Source organism: Topomyia yanbarensis, chromosome 1 (genome assembly GCF_030247195.1).
Source record: "Topomyia yanbarensis strain Yona2022 chromosome 1, ASM3024719v1, whole genome shotgun sequence".
NCBI classification, from domain to species: domain Eukaryota; kingdom Metazoa; phylum Arthropoda; class Insecta; order Diptera; family Culicidae; genus Topomyia; species Topomyia yanbarensis.
In genome coordinates, this window is record NC_080670.1 from 11,993,442 (window position 1) to 12,012,143 (window position 18,702).

At 41.1% G+C, this 18,702-nt stretch overlaps 1 protein-coding gene across 1 annotated transcript in view; it reads right to left on the minus strand.

Annotated features, from left to right (window-relative positions):
* Positions 1–4,427: 4,427 nt before the first annotated feature.
* The window catches only part of LOC131693581 (uncharacterized), a 49,403-nt gene continuing 35,128 nt past the window's right edge, over positions 4,428–18,702 (minus strand). Inside the window, exons 3-7 of the mRNA XM_058981509.1 lie at positions 7,847–8,174; positions 7,636–7,781; positions 6,806–7,577; positions 6,529–6,616; positions 4,428–5,499 (exon numbers count right to left, since the gene is read on the minus strand). Of these exons, the coding sequence (XP_058837492.1) occupies positions 5,332–5,499; positions 6,529–6,616; positions 6,806–7,577; positions 7,636–7,781; positions 7,847–8,174 (1,502 nt within the window). The 3' untranslated portion in view covers positions 4,428–5,331. The remainder of the gene's footprint in view (positions 5,500–6,528; positions 6,617–6,805; positions 7,578–7,635; positions 7,782–7,846; positions 8,175–18,702) is intronic.

An 18,702-nucleotide genomic window follows, 5' to 3' on the forward strand; every position in this document is an offset into this window, starting at 1 on the left:
GCGGACAGTTGTAGAATCTTAACGTGAAAATAGAAGTTTTCTCGATGCCGGCAAGAGTGCCGCAATATCACAAAGTTAGCAGTTATCAACGAGTCCTGCACTAAGGCTTTTGTAGTTCCTGGAAGCGTTGGAAGCTCCTTATTTTATTTCAAATTTCTTAGAATAAGAGCTGTTTGTTTTGGCTTTGGCAAGAGAGCGTATAGGTTTTCGGAGATGAATGGAACAGCCCTTGTAAGCTTTTCTGCGTAAGAACGTCTGGAGCGATCTTTGGCGAATCGCTTAAGTTTATCCGCGCGAAGTTTCTACGTTGGGCATGTCAAAAGTGTATGCGGATTCTCCCCACAGTAAAAAAAAACACTTCTCAGCGAGCCTCCTGCCAACATCATCCACATGGCGTTTCCCACATTTGCCGCACCGCTACTCGTTGCTACAGTAGTTGGCCGTATGACCGCTGCTTGCAATTGGATCAATTCTAGGCCCGCCGTACCAACAGACGCATAGGTAGACGAGCTCCTCCCACTTCAACGTAGCTCGGAAGCGAAGATCCGGCGAAAGTTTCGCGAAACGAATCTGATGGATAGTACTGCCCAGGATTCCTAAAGCGCCCAACCCCATCATTCAACAGTTAAACCGGCATCACTTACAACACCGTCAATCTCCACATCGCGAGAAGGAATGTAGACGCGATACTATATCGTGAAGTGACTGTTGCTAGCAATATCATTGCCCTGTTTCGTATCATTCACGATTACGCGCAGTTAATTTGACTGGACTTTTTTAATCTCGGTCACGGCCGAGTAACGTTTTGTCAGCCACCGCGCAACAGTTATGCTGTTTAGCGGTTTTTGTGGACCGAATGTATACCACCCAATGACCAGCGGATCCATTTTGGTTAACTTTGACGCGGGGGAGCAGGGTGGGGAGGGGTTGCTGCCAGACTTTGGAGGGAAGTGGGGTAGGTGGATCGAAGATAATATCTTCTGTCTCCGAAAAATCCAGACGTTCCTCATCGTTATAAGATTCATTTTTGGAGGTTCCCCCGACTTGATTCATTTTGTTGTGGGAGCAACATGCTCAACCGCAATCATAACTTTGGAATGCGATCAGTAGGGGAGACCGAGGCGAGTTGGCCGAGTGTCTTTTATGAAAAGGCCTTTATGCAGCGACATCTATAGTCATGTTGGTGGGATATTAGGTCGTTCATGTGCCGACGTAATTTCAGGTGTTTTGTGTTTGTACAGGAGCACGTTTGTTCTTTTTTCCGGTGGTGGTGAGTAAATTTCTGTAAAATAATATGTTTAACACGAATCAATTTACATCGAATTTCCAATAACGTGGTACCGCTGGAAAGGGTATTCAAAACCTAACAAAATGATATAACAGTTGACAGTGTAACCTTACTTGTGTTTTTGTGATTGTCCTCGAAAATATTCATTGCAGTAAGATGGCCGAATTTTGTGCGGGGCTGATGCCCGCTGCCGGAACTAAGTCAAGTAAAGAGTGGATTTAGTTTTTGAACTACATAATGAGAAATGATATTTTTTAGCTAATAAACGTTTTCTACTGATGAATTTGATGTGTTTCACTTATTTTACTAAACTCGGACAACCTACCCTGGGGTTAGATGGACGATTTTTCACTCCACATTGCTATGTTGATAACTTTTTCCCATATTTTTAATGAATGAAAATTCACATATGTAGAGTAGATTGACGACAAAATAAGTATGGGGATGCAATAGGTATAGGGCATTATCTTTGCTATGTTATTACAGAGGTCGCTCATGTTGCGTGAATTAGATACACGATAGAGAACATAATTGACGACTGTTATTTCGGATGTTACTGTGATTCAGCTGTATTAGTTACGGCGTCGTTTATGTTTTCGTGTGTTGTTCTGCGAAAACGCATTGTCTTTCGTTCTCAGTACAGTACGTTCAATCAATGCAAAAAAATGTCAAGTATGTTTTTTCTTACGTAAAAATAATGCTGTACACAAGTTTTGCTTCGGTTTTTCGATATTTTTGAATTTTTCGATTTGAAAAAAATACGGACACCAACATCAAACATACGTCTGGGGGCAGGATAGGTCAGCCATTCGGTGGTATTACAGGTCAGTACCACAGTTGATAGAGAACAGTTGCGCAAAGAGTGAAGTCAAAAAAAATCTACCTATCGAGCACAATTGGAATCCGTCTCTGATGCCTGTACAGCAAAGCTGGATTCTAATTTTGCTCGATAGGTAGACTTTTTCTGGCTTCAAACTCTGCACACTTTTTGCGTACCTTTGTACTAAGGCCTTTGGTCAGTACTATAATGAAAATTTAAATTATTTTGACACGAAAATTATGGGTCATTTTGTGTGAAAAACGCCAAAATGAAGTGAAGAGGACATAAGGAACGCAGTTGCATCTGTTCAATATGGCGCCTGTACTCAAACAGCTTCTAAACAATTCAAAGTTCCGTTCAAAACACATGCTCGTGTGAATGAAAAGTGCTCAATCTCAATGAAAGTGCCGATATTTCGCGTGAGATAAAAATATAATAATTGAAGGGGTTGTTGAAGTAGATAATCAAAAAACATGATCGAAAAAGAGGAGAAAAAATACAAAAAAATGCTCCGAACGCAAACGATGTTATACCACATTTAAGCAACTACGTCAACCGGAATGCACAACTTTCATTCCACACTCTGGCGACGACAACACCGAAAAGTCATTTGAAAGTACAAAACCAGACGAGTTCCTTCCGCGATTTCATGAGTACCTTCGTCTTATTGGATTTAGCCTCAAAAATATTTGGCAAGGCATTAAATCATTATTGCCAGATGTATAACCTTTCCAATCAGTGCTTGTTTATCAAAATCAGTGCAAAAATACCATTGCACGAGCTCGCTAAAAAACTTTTGCAATGTAGGGGTAATTCGAATCTCCATACGAGGCAATTCATACCGTCCATTTATTTTTTTTATTTTTGTTGCAATCGAATTATGTTTACCTATTGAAAAAATAAATAAATTTTGTTAAAGAAAATTATTCTGGGTAGTAAAAGCTGTCGATTGACGCATCATGTATTTTCTTTGCTGTGCTGTGTCCAATCGTATGCGCAGCCGCAAGCCACTGAACGGTGGTTGATGGAATAGAAGATCCGAATAGCTGCGTACCGAGGGGAACGTCACTTCAGAATGAATGTTATATTCCGTTCGTTTTGCAAAATGTGTATTTTTCCGGTAATTTTTGAAAATTAAAGCAACTTTCTAATAAATCAAGCATTGTCAAAAGAAGAAATTACAACATATCTATCAAATCTCAATCCAAATTTGCTTTAAATCCGATCAGTTTTCTGAAACTGGTAACTATGCATACTCTATGTTCGAATTTTTCAATAATTCTGGCAACAAAATTTATGTTTTTGTTTTGATTTGTTCCAGCTGCTATGCAGCTATTTTGATTTCTTCGAGCACTGAAACTGTCAAAACATGAATTTCGAGCGATTGAATTTCATGGCGCATTTCAAGCCATCTTCGGCTATTCCAAACCATTCTCAAGCAATGTTGGAAATATGAATCAATTCCAAACTAATCAGTGCCAATGTTTGTCAATCCGTTCTGAATTATAAATTATACGTCCACTTCATCAATAAATCACGAAGTGTCGTTCCCCTCGCCCCGTACGCTCATTCCGCACAAAAGTGGTTAGCGCTTTGAAAATATTTGTGTTTGCACCCAAGCAAACATCTTTCCAAAAAATAGGTGCCTCAAACTTACCAAAACACTTACCTGTTATTTTTTCACCTTTATTTGTTACTTTAACCACAGACTAACAGACATAGCACTGTGAGGGAATTCCTAAAAAATATCGTTCCGGCAATTTTCCCAAAACACTAGCTCCACCTTTTATTCACGGTCCCAAAAACTTATTTGCTGGTGGGTTAGCCCTCAGGCTTGGGAACAATTTTTCACTGGTGCATGCCCCATATGATTGTTCATATGTCAGTGGCGCCATAATTTCAAATGCAGCCACAGTCCCAACTACAAATATGTTTAAATTGACCGTTAATGCGGGTGAAGTCTGTTAGTCTGCGATGGTTTTACCATTACATTGATTTTTGTTTTGAGGGTGGCATAAAAATGAAACACGTATATCCTTTCCAAAAAGACTGAAGAATGAGATTCATTCAAAACAAAGTTTCTTCATTAAAAAATTTTACTAAATGAAACTATATTTCGTTAAATTATTGATTGAGGTTATGAAATTGGAAAAAAAAATCGTTGCATTATGACAGATGAAATTAAAAACAACACCTGTGTGCCATCTGATGGACGACCTTCAGCGTTAGATCGCCTGGTTAATGGATGTTTCGGACAAAGTATAAAACATGTTGAATTTTTATTAACAATTGTACTAATCAAAACATTTGTCGCACTACTGTACAAGTCGTTCCTAGATTCCCCTGTCATACAAATTCATTCATTCTAGCTCCCAGAACTGATTACCTTCAGACAAGTTACAAAAATTCTATGATAATAAACTAAACTCTCATCCTGCACCAATTAACATTCTCGGGCTACTCATCTAGTCGCCAAAGCGCATATGGTTTTATGAGTTTTTCTCCACAGAAATTAATAACTACGAATAACAAACAAATAATTTCGAACGAGTACGAAGCGTAAAAAAGCAATAAAAACAAATGAACGTCCAGTCTAACAACCAGTGGTAACTGTCAACAGAAAAAGAAGTACATACTACATACTGAACGTTGGAACGGGTGGTGGATCGGTACAGCATGCTAAAACCGCGGCTTGTAAAACAGTTTCCGTTCGGGGTGGGAAGAGAGAAAAAAAGAGAGCAGTAAAAAAAGTATAAACACAAGTGAATACGAGAGCGAATTGAAACAGAGCCGGGCTTTGCTGATTACTGTTGGTATAGCGTGGCATGTTACGGGAAGCTTATGGCATTAGGTTAGCTTTTCCACCCGGTCCACGGTTGCCACAAGCCAAAAACGGCTATGGTACCAGAGAGAGTAACCGCTTTTATTTGATTGTGCTCCCAGTAAAAATTAAATGGAAATTCGTCCGTTTGTTTCTGAGATATGAAGTACTTCCGAAAATCCTTCAATTCAACCTGCGACCGATCGTTCCGAAACAGCACCCTTCCTTCGTCTAAAAAGTAATATCACAATTTTTATTTTGTCTTTTGCTTTCGGGGCCGACTGCCGACCATTCTCCATTTGGCGGCGGTAATGCCAGTAACAGCCAACCGTTCGGCGATTGTTTCGGTTCGATTCCTTCTACACGGGTACTGCTGCTGCACTGTTCCGTGGCGGTGGCGGCTCAGTTGTTATGAATCGTGTCCATAATCCATTGGCGGTAGAACGAGATCTTGGTGTACACGTCCGGGTAGTTCTTGAAGGCACATCCCGACCCGAACGATGTTATTCCGACTAGAATCCAGGGGCCATGTTTGGTAATGCGGCACTGCAGCGGGCCACCGGAGTCACCCTGCGGAGAAAATGAAACGCGGGATGCAATGTGGAAGTAAAGTGGTGCTTTTTTAAATTGGCTCTTCTTTTCGTGAAGCCGATCCTGTTACAGTCGTGATTCGCTGGTTGGGCCACACCTCTGTCCAACTAACGAATTTGATTCGTTAGTTGGACCGACTGACAAATGTCAAAAACTCTCCAAAGAAGACGTTAGTAAATGCATCTATTCACATCTCTAATAACTGTCAGATTGATTGTCAAAGTGAATTTGACATAAGATTTTGGCATTCAGATGCTTTTTAGTTGGACAATGGTCCAACTAGCGGAGGTCCAACTAAAAAACGGTCCAGTTAAAAAATGTCCAACCAGCGAATCACGACTGTAGTTAGTATTTAAGGTTCAACCACAGATAGCAGACATCATTTTGAATCGAAAACGTCTGTTATTTGTGAAGAACGCCTCTAGAAGCGGCCATCTTTGAAAACGAAAAAAAGCTGTTGTTCTCACACCGTTGGAAAAATCCACAAGAAAATGAATCAATGTATTCGGGGCATTGGTAGAAGACTATTGATTGATTTTCATGAAGATCCAACGGTGTGAGAAAAAACTGCTTTTTTCGTTTTCCAAGATGGTCGCTTTTCCATGCTTTCTCAGTTGGACCCTAACTGTTTTTAATTCTGGAGCCTTACAGAAACATTTGTTAAATATTGAGTATCAGAAAATGGGTGCAATTCATTTTTATTATCAGAGTTACATATCTGTGAAATCAATTGTCATTTTATCTAGTGGCCAAGTCGATTTGCCAAATACTGATGAGACGAGATCGAAACACAAATTGTCGATTTAACGAGTCAAAGGAGCTCAATTTTAAGAAAATTAAGTACACTGAAGACCACCAGACGATTCGACGTGTATATGCACCATTATCAAACTTTTAAGGGGCAAGTATGCTTGCTTGCTATCCCCATTTGGAGTAAAATGGGCAATGGAAACATAAATCTTATCATCAACACAAACACGATCCATTATGTCAAAGCGCAATATTTACCACACAAGTTCCGCCGGTCCCATCAAGATTACCCGCGCAGAGATGGCCACGATGTAGTTTGATGAAATCTCCGTACGCCTTTTCACATCTAGATCGGTAGAAACAGAAATAGAATAATGGGATACCAAAAAAAAAACGACCGAACGTAAAAGTCATAAATATAAATATTCAGAGAGAAGTAAAAATAGCAATTGTCGTTATAGCTTTCACGTATAGCACCAGATGACATTCGATTTCAATGCACCGAACAGCAATAAAAGAGCGAGAAAAGTAATACTTTTTACTGTTCTGGATGGGGGCCTTCGTCTGCAGCAGGATGTCAGTTAATTCATCATCGATTGTCGATTTGCCCCAACCTGTTGCCAGGCAGTCCACGTACTGGGTCGTATCGGGAATGGCACTGATTCCTCCGCTACTGCTGCTGCTGCTATTGTCCTCACCAAACTCGTTCCGATAGTGATCGTTTCGGTAGAAACCACCGTGGGCAAATTTATCGTTCCGCCGTCGTTTGGCACCGTGTCGGGTCCCTCGACGATTCCCATCGGTGTCATTTCCACCGTCGTCACCGTCATCGTCATCATCCTCTTCATCAGAATCAGACGTTGAGTACATCCGTCGCCCCCTACGGTACGACCTTCTGGATGTGGTAGAGTTGCTTTTTCGGTGCAATTGTTGCCGCACCAATCGATTTACGACAACCCGTGCGGTGCGCGGCCGATCGGGACTTTCGCCTAGCAGTCGTAACCGGCGCAGGTAGTTATCGTCCCGTTCCGGGAGTGATTCCGGGAAGCTGGCTTCCGTGCCCACTTCACCTTCGCTTTCGCCGTACGCGGGGTTCTCGGTGGTTTTCCCACCTTCGGAATCCGGTGGCCGACCTAGATAGTCGTAGAAGAACAGCGTGCCACCGTTGGCTTTGGTATTCGCGCGGTCCAGTTCCGGTCGCGGATCGTACGTTACGCTGTTGACTTTGATGTCCGCGAATGGTAGGCATATTTTTTTGACACGCGCGTCCGGTGCCAAGTTGGCCGGTCTATTTAATTTAAGAAGCACTGAAATTTTTTAGTTCTTTAGAAATATGGAATATGAATGTGGTTCGGCAGTACCTACCAAGGTCATGCTTAAAATTGTGATACTTTTCGTGTAGAACTATTTTATCGACCGGGATTCGCTGTTCGTATCCAGACTCGTAGGACCGGTCGTATTCCCCTAGTACCACGGTCCACAATGCTGGCAGAGGCAAATTGAACAGGTCGCTGGAAACCACAACGACGTTTATAAGCTTCCAGAACGATCAGACTGTAAATCAAATAATACTCACTTGTGGATGCAGTGCGCCGCCGAAAGGACCCAGTTACGGTCAATCAAAACGCCACCGCACCAGTGACCGATGAATCCGTACGACGGATGTAGTAATTCCAGCGAAACCTGCCACGGATACTGGCCTTCGAGAGTCGGAACACCGTGCATTATCTTGGGATTCCTGTTCGGTCCGTCCGGTTCGCCGCTTTCCAGCTCGGGTTGTGCTTCTCGCTGGTGGTGGATTGTGGTTCGGTTGTAGTAGTTGTTCCAGTCGTTGTTGTTGTTGTTATTATGATTGTTATTGCTGCTGCTTCGTGGTTGTCTGCGGGAAGTGCGAATTCCGCAATCTAAGGGAATAAATAGAGGATTCCGTGAATGGACGACATGACTGGAGTGCCAGATAATCATTACTACTAGATGTCGCTAGTAATATCAATCAACACTATAGAGCTTCAATTTCTAAACGGTTTTCGGCTGTCCAGGATTCTAGGTGTAGGCCCAAAGTTGCATCCCTTTTTTCCATTAGGTATTTTCTAGTGAAATTTTAGTTCAATGTGTATTGTTAACATTGTGTAAGTTCCAATAGCAATTGTGAAGCTGTTGTCCAAAATGGAGACGAAAGAACGCCAGCAGCGTAAACAAATTGTCCACACGTACCTAGAGAGTCCGGATCTCCCTCATCGTGCGATTATCAAAAAGCTGAAAATAGTTCAATCTACAGTGAATCGTGTTTTGAAACTGTGAAATTCACATTGTCTGGTGAGGGATGACGAGACTTGCGTTAAAATAGATTTCCAGCAGCTTTCTGCGCTCCTTTTCTTCACTTCTCGACATAAGTCTGACGTCGCTAAACAGGTTGGAAAGCAGAATATGTTTAAGTTTGACAAAAAGTACACGTTTTGGCAGGCAACTTGCACGTGTGGAAAGTGTAGCATCCCGTTCGTGCCAACCGGAGCTGTCAATGGGCAGGTGTACTTGAAAGAATGCTTCCAAAAGCGTCTATTCCCACTTCTAAGGTCTCACGATAGCCCTACACTTTTTGTGGCGGATTTAAGCTCGTGCCATTACTCGAAATATTTTCTGGAGTGGTACTAGGCTAAGGAGGTCACTTTTGTGCAAAAGGATCCGAATCCCCTGAACGCAACAGAATTGCGGCCAATTAACGAATACTAGGCCATCGTGAAGCAATTCTGTATCCAGTGCCGTAACGTGGTCTTTTGGCGCCCTTGGCGGAATCTCAGTTTTGTGCTCCTGTAAGACTTTAAGAACCGATAAGCAATGTATATTACAGTACCCTTGAAGATAGATTTCAGGTTTAGAGGCTTGAACTATTTCGCATAGACATATGAATACAAAAAAAGTCTTTCATGGAGGAATACCGCGTCTACGTGTCCGCTCACAACATTGCGATAGATGGCGTGGTCATCGATTTATGCGTTTTATACGGTCATGCATGGATCTACTGAAGCACGGGGCCCAAGGTACATGTAGCGTGCCTTTAAAAGACTCTTTAAGCACTCTCTTACGGCAATACCTGGGACGGGACCTGCGGAAAGAAAAAAAACGCGTGTCAAATTGATCCAGCACGCAAATGTCAGATTGAACCGGCTGTCCTCAGAGTGATTAATATGGGTAGTATTCTATTTGAAATTAAGTAAATGCTAACTTTTTTCAAATGTTTCAATAAATTAATCATTAGATCAATAATGATAGTGGAGATGATAGTGCTTTCATTAATTTCGAGATCTTCAAATCTTGTGAACTTCTCCCACTGTTTTCACAAATCGGGATTCACCGGAAAATGGTGAAAAGTCATCTCCGGATTTTTCGCTTTACTACGACCGCAATTTTTGACCTTGCAATTCATGATAATGGATTCACAAAAAAAATGAAAGTTCAATTCTTGTTTGTTCTTTAAAAAAGTCATGTCATTTCTTGAACTACACCAAGTATTAGTGTGTGTGACTCGAAGTAGTAAGATATAACAAACAAAAAGAAAGAATAAGAAAACACGAATCCGCAGGTCCCGTCCCAGGGCAATACTAGAAAGAGTTTCGCCACTCACCACCAAAAATCATTATGCTCTCTTGGCTCAGGAAGAGTGTGAATTTGATAGTCCATAGATTAGATTAAATTTTTCTTGTGAGAAACCGTCCAATATAATAGCTCCAGGATCTCCTACTCGGGACTGGTTGGCCTAGATCGGGTACCGGCAACTTTGTAATAGTGTCGTAGCGTGGCATTCTAGCGTCTTGGGAGAGCGTTCGTTTTGCGCCCTTTTGGTGCCAACATTGGCTCTCTTCTTCAGTTCAACTCTCGACCAATAATTGTGCACCTGGAAATGGCACACTTATTCTGACTTATTTTATGATTTATCCTCACTTATTTTATGAAGCAGATCATGATTTCAGCGCCCCTTGAAGTTGGCGCCACCGGCGGGGGCCACCCGTGAGCTACGGACCTGCCTGTATCTTTAGGCTAAGTGATCCTGGAATCCCTTGAACTCGAGAATCTTTGTTCTTAAAACAGGAGGATTATTGATCTTGAAAATAAAACATTCTTAATTCTGGAAACTCAAGAAATTTTGATTCTAGAAATCAATAATAATCCAGGATCAAATATCCTTGAGTTCTAGAATCAAGTCATGTAGTTGCAGGATTAAGGATCTTCAAGTTCCAGCGTCAAGGATCCTTGTGTTTTAGGATGAATGATTCTGAATTCTTGGAACTCAAGGAATCTTGATTCTGGAGATTGATCTTAGATTCAAGGGATCTTGTTGCTAGAACTCCTGAACGATCGCTGTTTTTTTTTTAATTCTAGAACCTTTCAATTTTTTTCCCTTATTACATCAACAGGCATACCAACACCCCAATGCTCTTAATAAGAAAGAAGGCCGCTTTCAATTGACACAGTGAACACTAGTCAAATGAGACTCGGATAAATAGTCGAACTCGTCCAAAGTCCAAGGTGATAGGTGAGGGATATTGATGATTAAAGTCGTTTTAACATCCAAGCTGACGGCAATATGGATATCATTTGATAGGGGCTGGTCAGTAGGAAACGGCATTGAATATTGAGGCCATTTCGAAATCGAACATGGCGACTTCGTGCTACTACAAATTAGTGAAAACCTCTTTCAATATTGTTGTCATTTGAAAGGGGGTGGTCAGAAGATGACGAGAATTGATGATGGAGGCCATTTGGAAATCCAAGATGGCGGTTTATGGTTACCACAGAACAGTGAACACGACTATCAATATTGGTGTCATTTGAAAGGGGGTGGTAAGAAAACGGCGAGAATTGATGATTGACGCCATTTGAAATCCGTTAATTACATAACAGTAACAGCTTAATCTACTATAGAACAGTAAAAGCATCATAAATATGGGCATCATTTGAAAGGGGCTAGTCAGTAGCTAGCAGCTACTAGTGATTGGGGCCATTTTGTAATCCAAGATGAAGACTTCCGGTTACCATGAAACAGTGAAAACCACCATCAATATGGGTGTCATTTGAAAGAGGGTGCGCTGCAGATGCCGAAAATAGCTGATTGAGGCCATTTTGAAATCCAAGATGGTGGTTGCCGGTTACCACAAAGCAGCGAAAATCAACTATCAATGTGGGTATCATGTGAAAGGGGGAAAGGGTGGTTAGAAGATGACGGGAATTGATGATTGAAGCCATTCGAAATCCAAGATGACGGCGTCCGGTAACTACATAACAGTAAAAGCTTCGTTAATATGGGTATTATTTGAAAGAAGCTGGCCAGTCGATGACAGATATTAGTGATTAAGGCCATTTTGGAATCAAAGATGGCGATTTTCGAGCGAGCACCACTATCAATATGGAAAAACTTGGAACGAGATGAAAACCACTATCAATTTGGGTGTCATTTGAAAGGGGGTGGTCAGCAGATTCCGAATATTGACAATTTGAAGGTGCTATTTCCAGTTACCACAAAATAGTTCAATCTGCAATCTTCAATTGAGCGAATTAGATCAGTATCTTGAGATCTGTGATTATCCGTGAAGTATAATCGTGGAGTCTTCAGCGCTAGCTGTACACCATTGAAGTATGGTTGAAACATCAACGGTACAAAGTGACTTTCTTAGGATATGCTCGACGCTGAAAAGAATGTGGCGGCCTTAAAATTTCCTAAGACAACCTCCATCTCTCGATCTGTGAGGTAAGATCGAAACCACTGCAAAACACTATCGTTTATTCCGAATCTCTCCAGCTCTTGCGTTTGCGTTTGATATCGTGATTTATCTTATCGAAAGCGCCAGATGAGTCGGTGCACATAATGTCGGTTTGGGTAAGTTCCGTACGTTCTCTTATGTAAGATGTAAGGTACGTTAGTCGTATGTCCAGAAATGAAGCCGTGTTGACCATCACTTAGATACTGCGTGCAGTGAGCCTGAAAATCAAAATAAATCATAAGATCGAACAACTTGGTTTGGGGAATGGAAATTTGTTCACGGATTTTCTTTTTGAGAAGTTTAAAAATACCTCTAGTTATAGATGTTCAAAATCAGTGGAGATCTATGGTCGCCAAATTAGTTAAAAAGTTATGCCATGAAGATTTCGAAATGGCAGAATTAAGGCTGTTGAAAACGGCTACAAATCTAGCCATACATGTCAAATGGTCCTAAGTGCAAATGACAGTTTCTCTTTGTTTACTTTCTCTTTCGCTAATAACTCGGCAGTTTATACGTTTGTTACTCAACTCTTAGCAGAATAAGCTAGTCGAAATCAGAGTTTTTCGATATATCCTGAAACAATATTGAAAAGTTTTGAGATGACGCCATAATAATCGAAAGAGAAAGTAAACAAAGAGAGGCTCTCATTTGCACTTAGGACCATTTGACATGTTATTCGAGAAATATCTAAAAAGCTATTGAGCACTTCCCACCAACCTGGACTCCGCACTTTCAAAGTGCAAGTGATCAAACTGCTACTGAAAACTGCGAGCTGTCAAAACACATGTATTTCAAGTAATAGAGATGATACTTTCATAGACAGACCAGTCTAACAAACCAGTCTATGAGAAGAATTTAATAGAAGAATAGTAAGTGCGCAGCGCGGTTAGAATCCAATGAATGGGGATGAAGCTTTTTGTGGAACCTCTCTGGAAAAACATGATTTGCGGTGTTAACTGCCATTCAAAAACTACTTGACCGATTTATTTCAAATTTTGCGTACACATTCTACGTAAAAAATACCTAACCCCTACGTTGAGTTTTTGGGATAATTTTCGGCTTTTTACTCATAAAATGGCGAAATTTTCCTTGAAAAACAGCGATTCCGACCAAGTCGCTTGTAGATATTTTTGCATGAAAAATTTACAGAATGTCAATGATGTAGTATAATGTACAAAACTTTCGATCAATTCGCTTCACCCATCTTTCTAAAAAAAATTGTCAAAAAACTGATTTTTTACGGTGAAACCCTTACTCCACCCTTAAAGGTAATGAAATTCTATATCCCGAGCTTCATGGGAAATACATTCTTTAAAAAAAATATTTCAACAATGATAAAATTAAATGAGAAGTTTGTTTAATTCCTTCTATTCATCATTAACAAAACGACCGCAATTTTCCACATTAACTCAATCGTCCAGGTAATAATTTTCGAAGCTCACCTCCGCATTGGAGAACGTATTTTTTACCAGCTGCCCAACTTCAGACACACTGCCGTGCACTGCGATAGTTGAGTAGAGTGTACTTGAGAATACTCCGGCCGGAGCATTCCGGAAATTGCCCAATAGAAGAAGCCACCCCAACTTTATGCAACATACTCTGCACGCTCTGGGCACCCGCAACGCGAGCAGCACAACCGCGCCGCTACCACTAATCTCCGGCCGGCAGTTTTGTTTGTTTCTACTTTTTTATTGCATCCTGCGGTGATGACCACTCCGAAAATCCGACTCCGACGGACGGCTCGAAAATCGGCGGTCCGGGAAGTCAGGAAACAACAGCCTAGTGGGGACAAGTGGACGTCTCATAATCGTTATTTACTGCACTGTACTATTTCATGCGAGAGGCTTGCTGGGTTGTGGTGCGGGTGGCCAAAGTTGCAGCCAGAGGGTAGTTGAGTTTGGAGATTTCATAAAAAGTTTTTTTTTGTGTAGGTCGTTGAGCCAATGTTTGGTCGTCTTCTGTGTGTTACGGTCAAATAGATGATGTTCTGGGATACGGGTGCTCTCTCGCCTTTTTTAGCCAGACCATGGTTGACAAAAAAAAATCATGGTTGTCAAGTATGTGATACAAACTCGCGCCGCCAAAATAATATCCCACTTAGCTCTACATAGACCGTCAGTTTTTACACAATTTAAACGCTCGAGATGGGCGTCGGCTCACTGTGGTAAATTGATTCTGAGAGTTTGAAGTTTCACTATATATTTGTACATCTTGCTATTACTCATATAACAAATTGCATTATATCAATTTGTCGACTAGGATTCAATCACAAAGTACAACTGGCCATTGACTAATTACGATATAAACAGACTATCCATCTAATAAACAATTTCAACGAACAAATCCAAAACTGCTCTCATGTCCATCAATCAATTTTATACATAACAATTACAGACAGTTCCAGCAGTAGGTTAGCAGTGGAAAACTACTTCCCCAGTTCCAACGCGCAACACAACGTATCTCCATTTCCCAGCCGATCGGTATAACACTGACCGCGTGTGGCCTAAAAAGCTGATAGCAAACCACAAAAAAGAAATGCAAAATATATCGCAAAATAACCGACAGAAGAGTTGGTTATAACAATAAAGCAGAAATAAAATCGCAACGCTATACCTATTGTTTCAGTATGCCCGCATAATTTTCAATTGGATTGTTACGCTATTACCTGCAATTTGCCACAAGATTAGTTGCTCGGATTCCATAAGCTCTCCACTTGTTGTTAACCACTCCTCCCCCTCCAACCCACACAACACGCATTGGATGGTAAATCATGAGCCCCTCCCACACCACTCCGAACCGACCACTGCCAAGAAGATGGTAGAAACGTGAAACGGCGAAAAAATTGCCGCGGATCATCTTTCGCACATTCGATTAAACGAGTTGATGGGGCCCCGGTGGTGGCTCTCACAGGAAGAAGGTGGCGCTGATGCTGATGATGGTGCGCTGCTGCTGCTTCTTCTGCTCAGCGGCATGAAAGTGAAATGATTGGGTTGTTCATTCCGCTGATTGATTGATTGTTTCTAGTTTGCTTTTGCATTGCTTCCTTTTGAAGTTTTCGGAGGCGCTAACCTACTTTGAGATATGCGATAAGAGCAATTATTTACTCATAACGAAGAGGAGTGACTGTTAATTTGACACCAATCCGGTTAATCAGCCGCGATCGATCGTGACGGAGCGGATTTGGAATGTTGAACGTCTGGGTGGTAATATTCTATTATATTACGTATTTTTGCGATTCATCATATTTTTATTTCAAGTTGTTGTTTTGAAAAAATATACACTGAAATCGCTTTTTCACGATTTTGTTGGCAACGTAGAAACCCACCGAGAAGCTCAAGCCCCCCTTCCTAATGTAAATGATGACGATGTATTAAGTGGTCTGTCCAGCGTTGATCCATTGAAAAGGCCTGGTCCGGATTGCTTGTCTCCTGTGTTTATAAAACATTGTGGCTGAGCACTTTTGCACTAGTAAGTATTATTTTCCAGCGTGCAATCTCAGAAAACGTTTTCCCAAGTGTATAAAAAGAAGCTGCTATAGTTCGTATTCACAAGGCTGGAAACACGCACAATATTGAAAACTACAGAGGAATCTCGCTGATTAACTACCTGGCTACAGTTCTGGAAAAGTTTGTCTACAATTCGATGTACGCTGCTTCTTCCAACGTAATTGACGTACACCAACACGGATTTGTAAAAAAAAACGTTCTGCCACTTCGAACTTGATGACGTACACAGGCTTTTTAGTTCCAGCTGTAGAAAAACGTTAAAATTTTGATTTCGCGAAAGCATTTATCAAGGTGCCCCACAACGTTGCTGTTTTGAAACTGGAGGGACTAGGTTTTCCTGGAAGGGTAACCAGATGGCTACAATCTTACCGCTCACAACGATCCGCTTTCGTTAGAATTAGCTCCACACGCATTCGAAACGCCAACCGGTGCATCTCAAGGAAGCCACTTAAGGCCTCTGATCTTTCTTTTATTCTTCGACGACCTCTGAAACCGCATCACATCTGAGAAACTATACTGATGATCTGAAAACCTTTCATTCAATTGCCTCAGTACTCGACTCCGCTGTGCTCCAAGACGATATAGCCAATATAGTGGAATGGTGCTTGCTGAATGGCATGCAGATCAACAACGATAAACGTAAGGTGATAAGTTTCGTACGCTCGGCAACTCCCAAGCGACGAAGGCGAATTTATCACCGGATCTACATGCTCCACGCGAGATCCCAGAAATCACCGTAACCTAACCAGGTAACCAACAAGCATTAGTGTATGCAGTAAAATAGCATATAATTTGCATTTCAGATGCTACTTGCAGTATATTAGCATTATTTATGCATAACTGTTGTTAATCAGCATCCCAAAAACTGCTTAAAAACTTCTTGCCAGTAAGCAGCATTCTGAATGTACAACAGCAGTTAAGTAGCATTTTTATGGCACAGCTGTAACGTAGCCGTACATTTTGCCAAAAGTGACTTTTAAATAGCATTTAAAACGACTTAAATGCTTATCAGGTAGCCGCATTCTGCATGCTTATTGGTTACCTGGGTACTTCTCCGGGGGCACCTTTCACCGCTCTGCTTGACTCTTAGTTGTGAAGAAGAGCTAGGCTCGTTCGGCTGATCCTTCACAATGCGGGCGGAACTAGAGCACTCTAGTTAGAGTGCGGCCAAAACGCGTTTGACGTACCCAAACGAGCAGAAATCTGACGTGGTCAAAGAATTTTAAGAAATATTTCTATTGTGAATACGTTAAATTTCCTGTTCGTTTGGATACGTCATGGCCTCTTGGCCACACTCTAACTAGAGTGCTCTAGGCGGAACCAGCCTCCTGGCAACCCTATACCATCATATCTCGCGTTTTTTGAAAAGGGCCAATAAGCATGCTGTCAAAATCCACTTTGAGAGTAAATTATAGACAAACTATTAATCGCCGATTATGAATCACAACAGTAAACGAAAGAGAAAATTTTTCTCTTTCATAAAAGTTAACATCCAATCTCGACAAGTTACGGTTTGTCTGGAATTTTCTCTCAAAGTGAATTTTGACAGTGTGCCGTTTACAAAAAACACGCGAGATATGGAGTTTGACAGCGATCAACATATATGGGGCGTTATAGCTATAAAGCCCCAAACAAAGAACTATGTTCGGCACTATACACGATATTAAAGCATTCCACACGACGTTTTGCATCTTGTTGGATGATTTAATACCATATTATTCAGAAAATCAACATTTAGTAACTAAATGCTAGTTAGCTTTTAATCATTCGTCGTCCTTGACAGGAGGCTGGGCGGAACAGTATCTTCTGGCTCCTTCATAAGTAGTCGGGGAAGCGAGTGGCTCATTGGCGCTTAGCTTCTCTTTCCAGCAACCCGACAAAACTTGTTCGCAGACTTAGCTGGTACAGTCGTGATTCGCTGGTTGAACATTTTTTAACTGGACCGCTTTTTAGTTGGACCTCCGCTAGTTGGACCATTGTCCAACTAAAAAGCATCTGAATGCCAAAATCTTATGTCAAATTCACTTTGACAATCAATCTGACAGTTATTAGAGATGTGAATAGATGCATTTACACTACTAACGTCTCCTTTGGAGAGTTTCTGACATTTATCAGTCGGTCCATTTAACGAATCAAATTCGTTAGTTGGACAGAGGTGTGGCCCAACCAGCGAATCACGACTGTACAAACTTATCCAGCAGTGAATCGTCCACGCTCGGAGAAAAATACGACCTGAACTCTACGTGGCAGAGATGCCAGGTACTTTTTTCAAATGTCTGCAATAATAATTTTAAAAGCCTGGGAAGCACAAAAAATGTCAGGAAAGCTAGTGTAACCAAAAGCCTTTATATTCAAAAATCTGTAAATATCTGCAACCAAACTAAAAAATCTGCAAATATCTGCAACCAAACTAAAAAATCTGCAAATATCTGCGTCATCGAAAAAATCTGCAGCTTAAATTAAAAGTCTGCGAATTTGCAGACTTGTCTGCAAATCTGGCATCTCTGCTACGTGGTTTACAAACGTACCAGAATAGGTTTGTTCCAGTACCAGGAGAAACTGGAAGTACTCCGGAGCAAACAGGGAGAAAATCGTTCCTGTACTATCTTCTTCTCTTTTTTCTTCTTCTAGTGGCAAACCGGAGTGAAAAGGAGCAAGAATTTTTTGCTCCGGAGCAACAGGAAGTAACTTCCATGTACTGGAACAAACCTATAATAACAGCTGTTAGTTATATTCCAATAAACGATACACTCTACGAAGTGAACCGCTCAAATTCATTAATTTTTCCACCCAGTACTAAACTGTCACCCTGAGAGGTTACATCTTTAAATCTTCTGAACAGTAAAATTTAAATGCATTTTTTTTCATTTTGTTATTATGACAACATCAAACAACCGATTCAAATTTTTAATGAAAGGTACGGCGCATATGTGTTTGCTTTCGTTCATTGAATTTTTGACTTGAACAGTGCAAGAATAAATTTGGTTTTTTTTCAAAGATTCGTTGTTTTGAAAAAAACCTGTTGCCTACTAAAGGCAGATCACTCCAAGAATGTATAACGAATTTGCATCAAATTAGAAAAAATACATTTTTTGCATCAACTTTGCACTCCCTCACAGAAAAGCTTGTTTAACAAACGTGTAGGCGTAGGGCTGATCCACTTTGTTCGA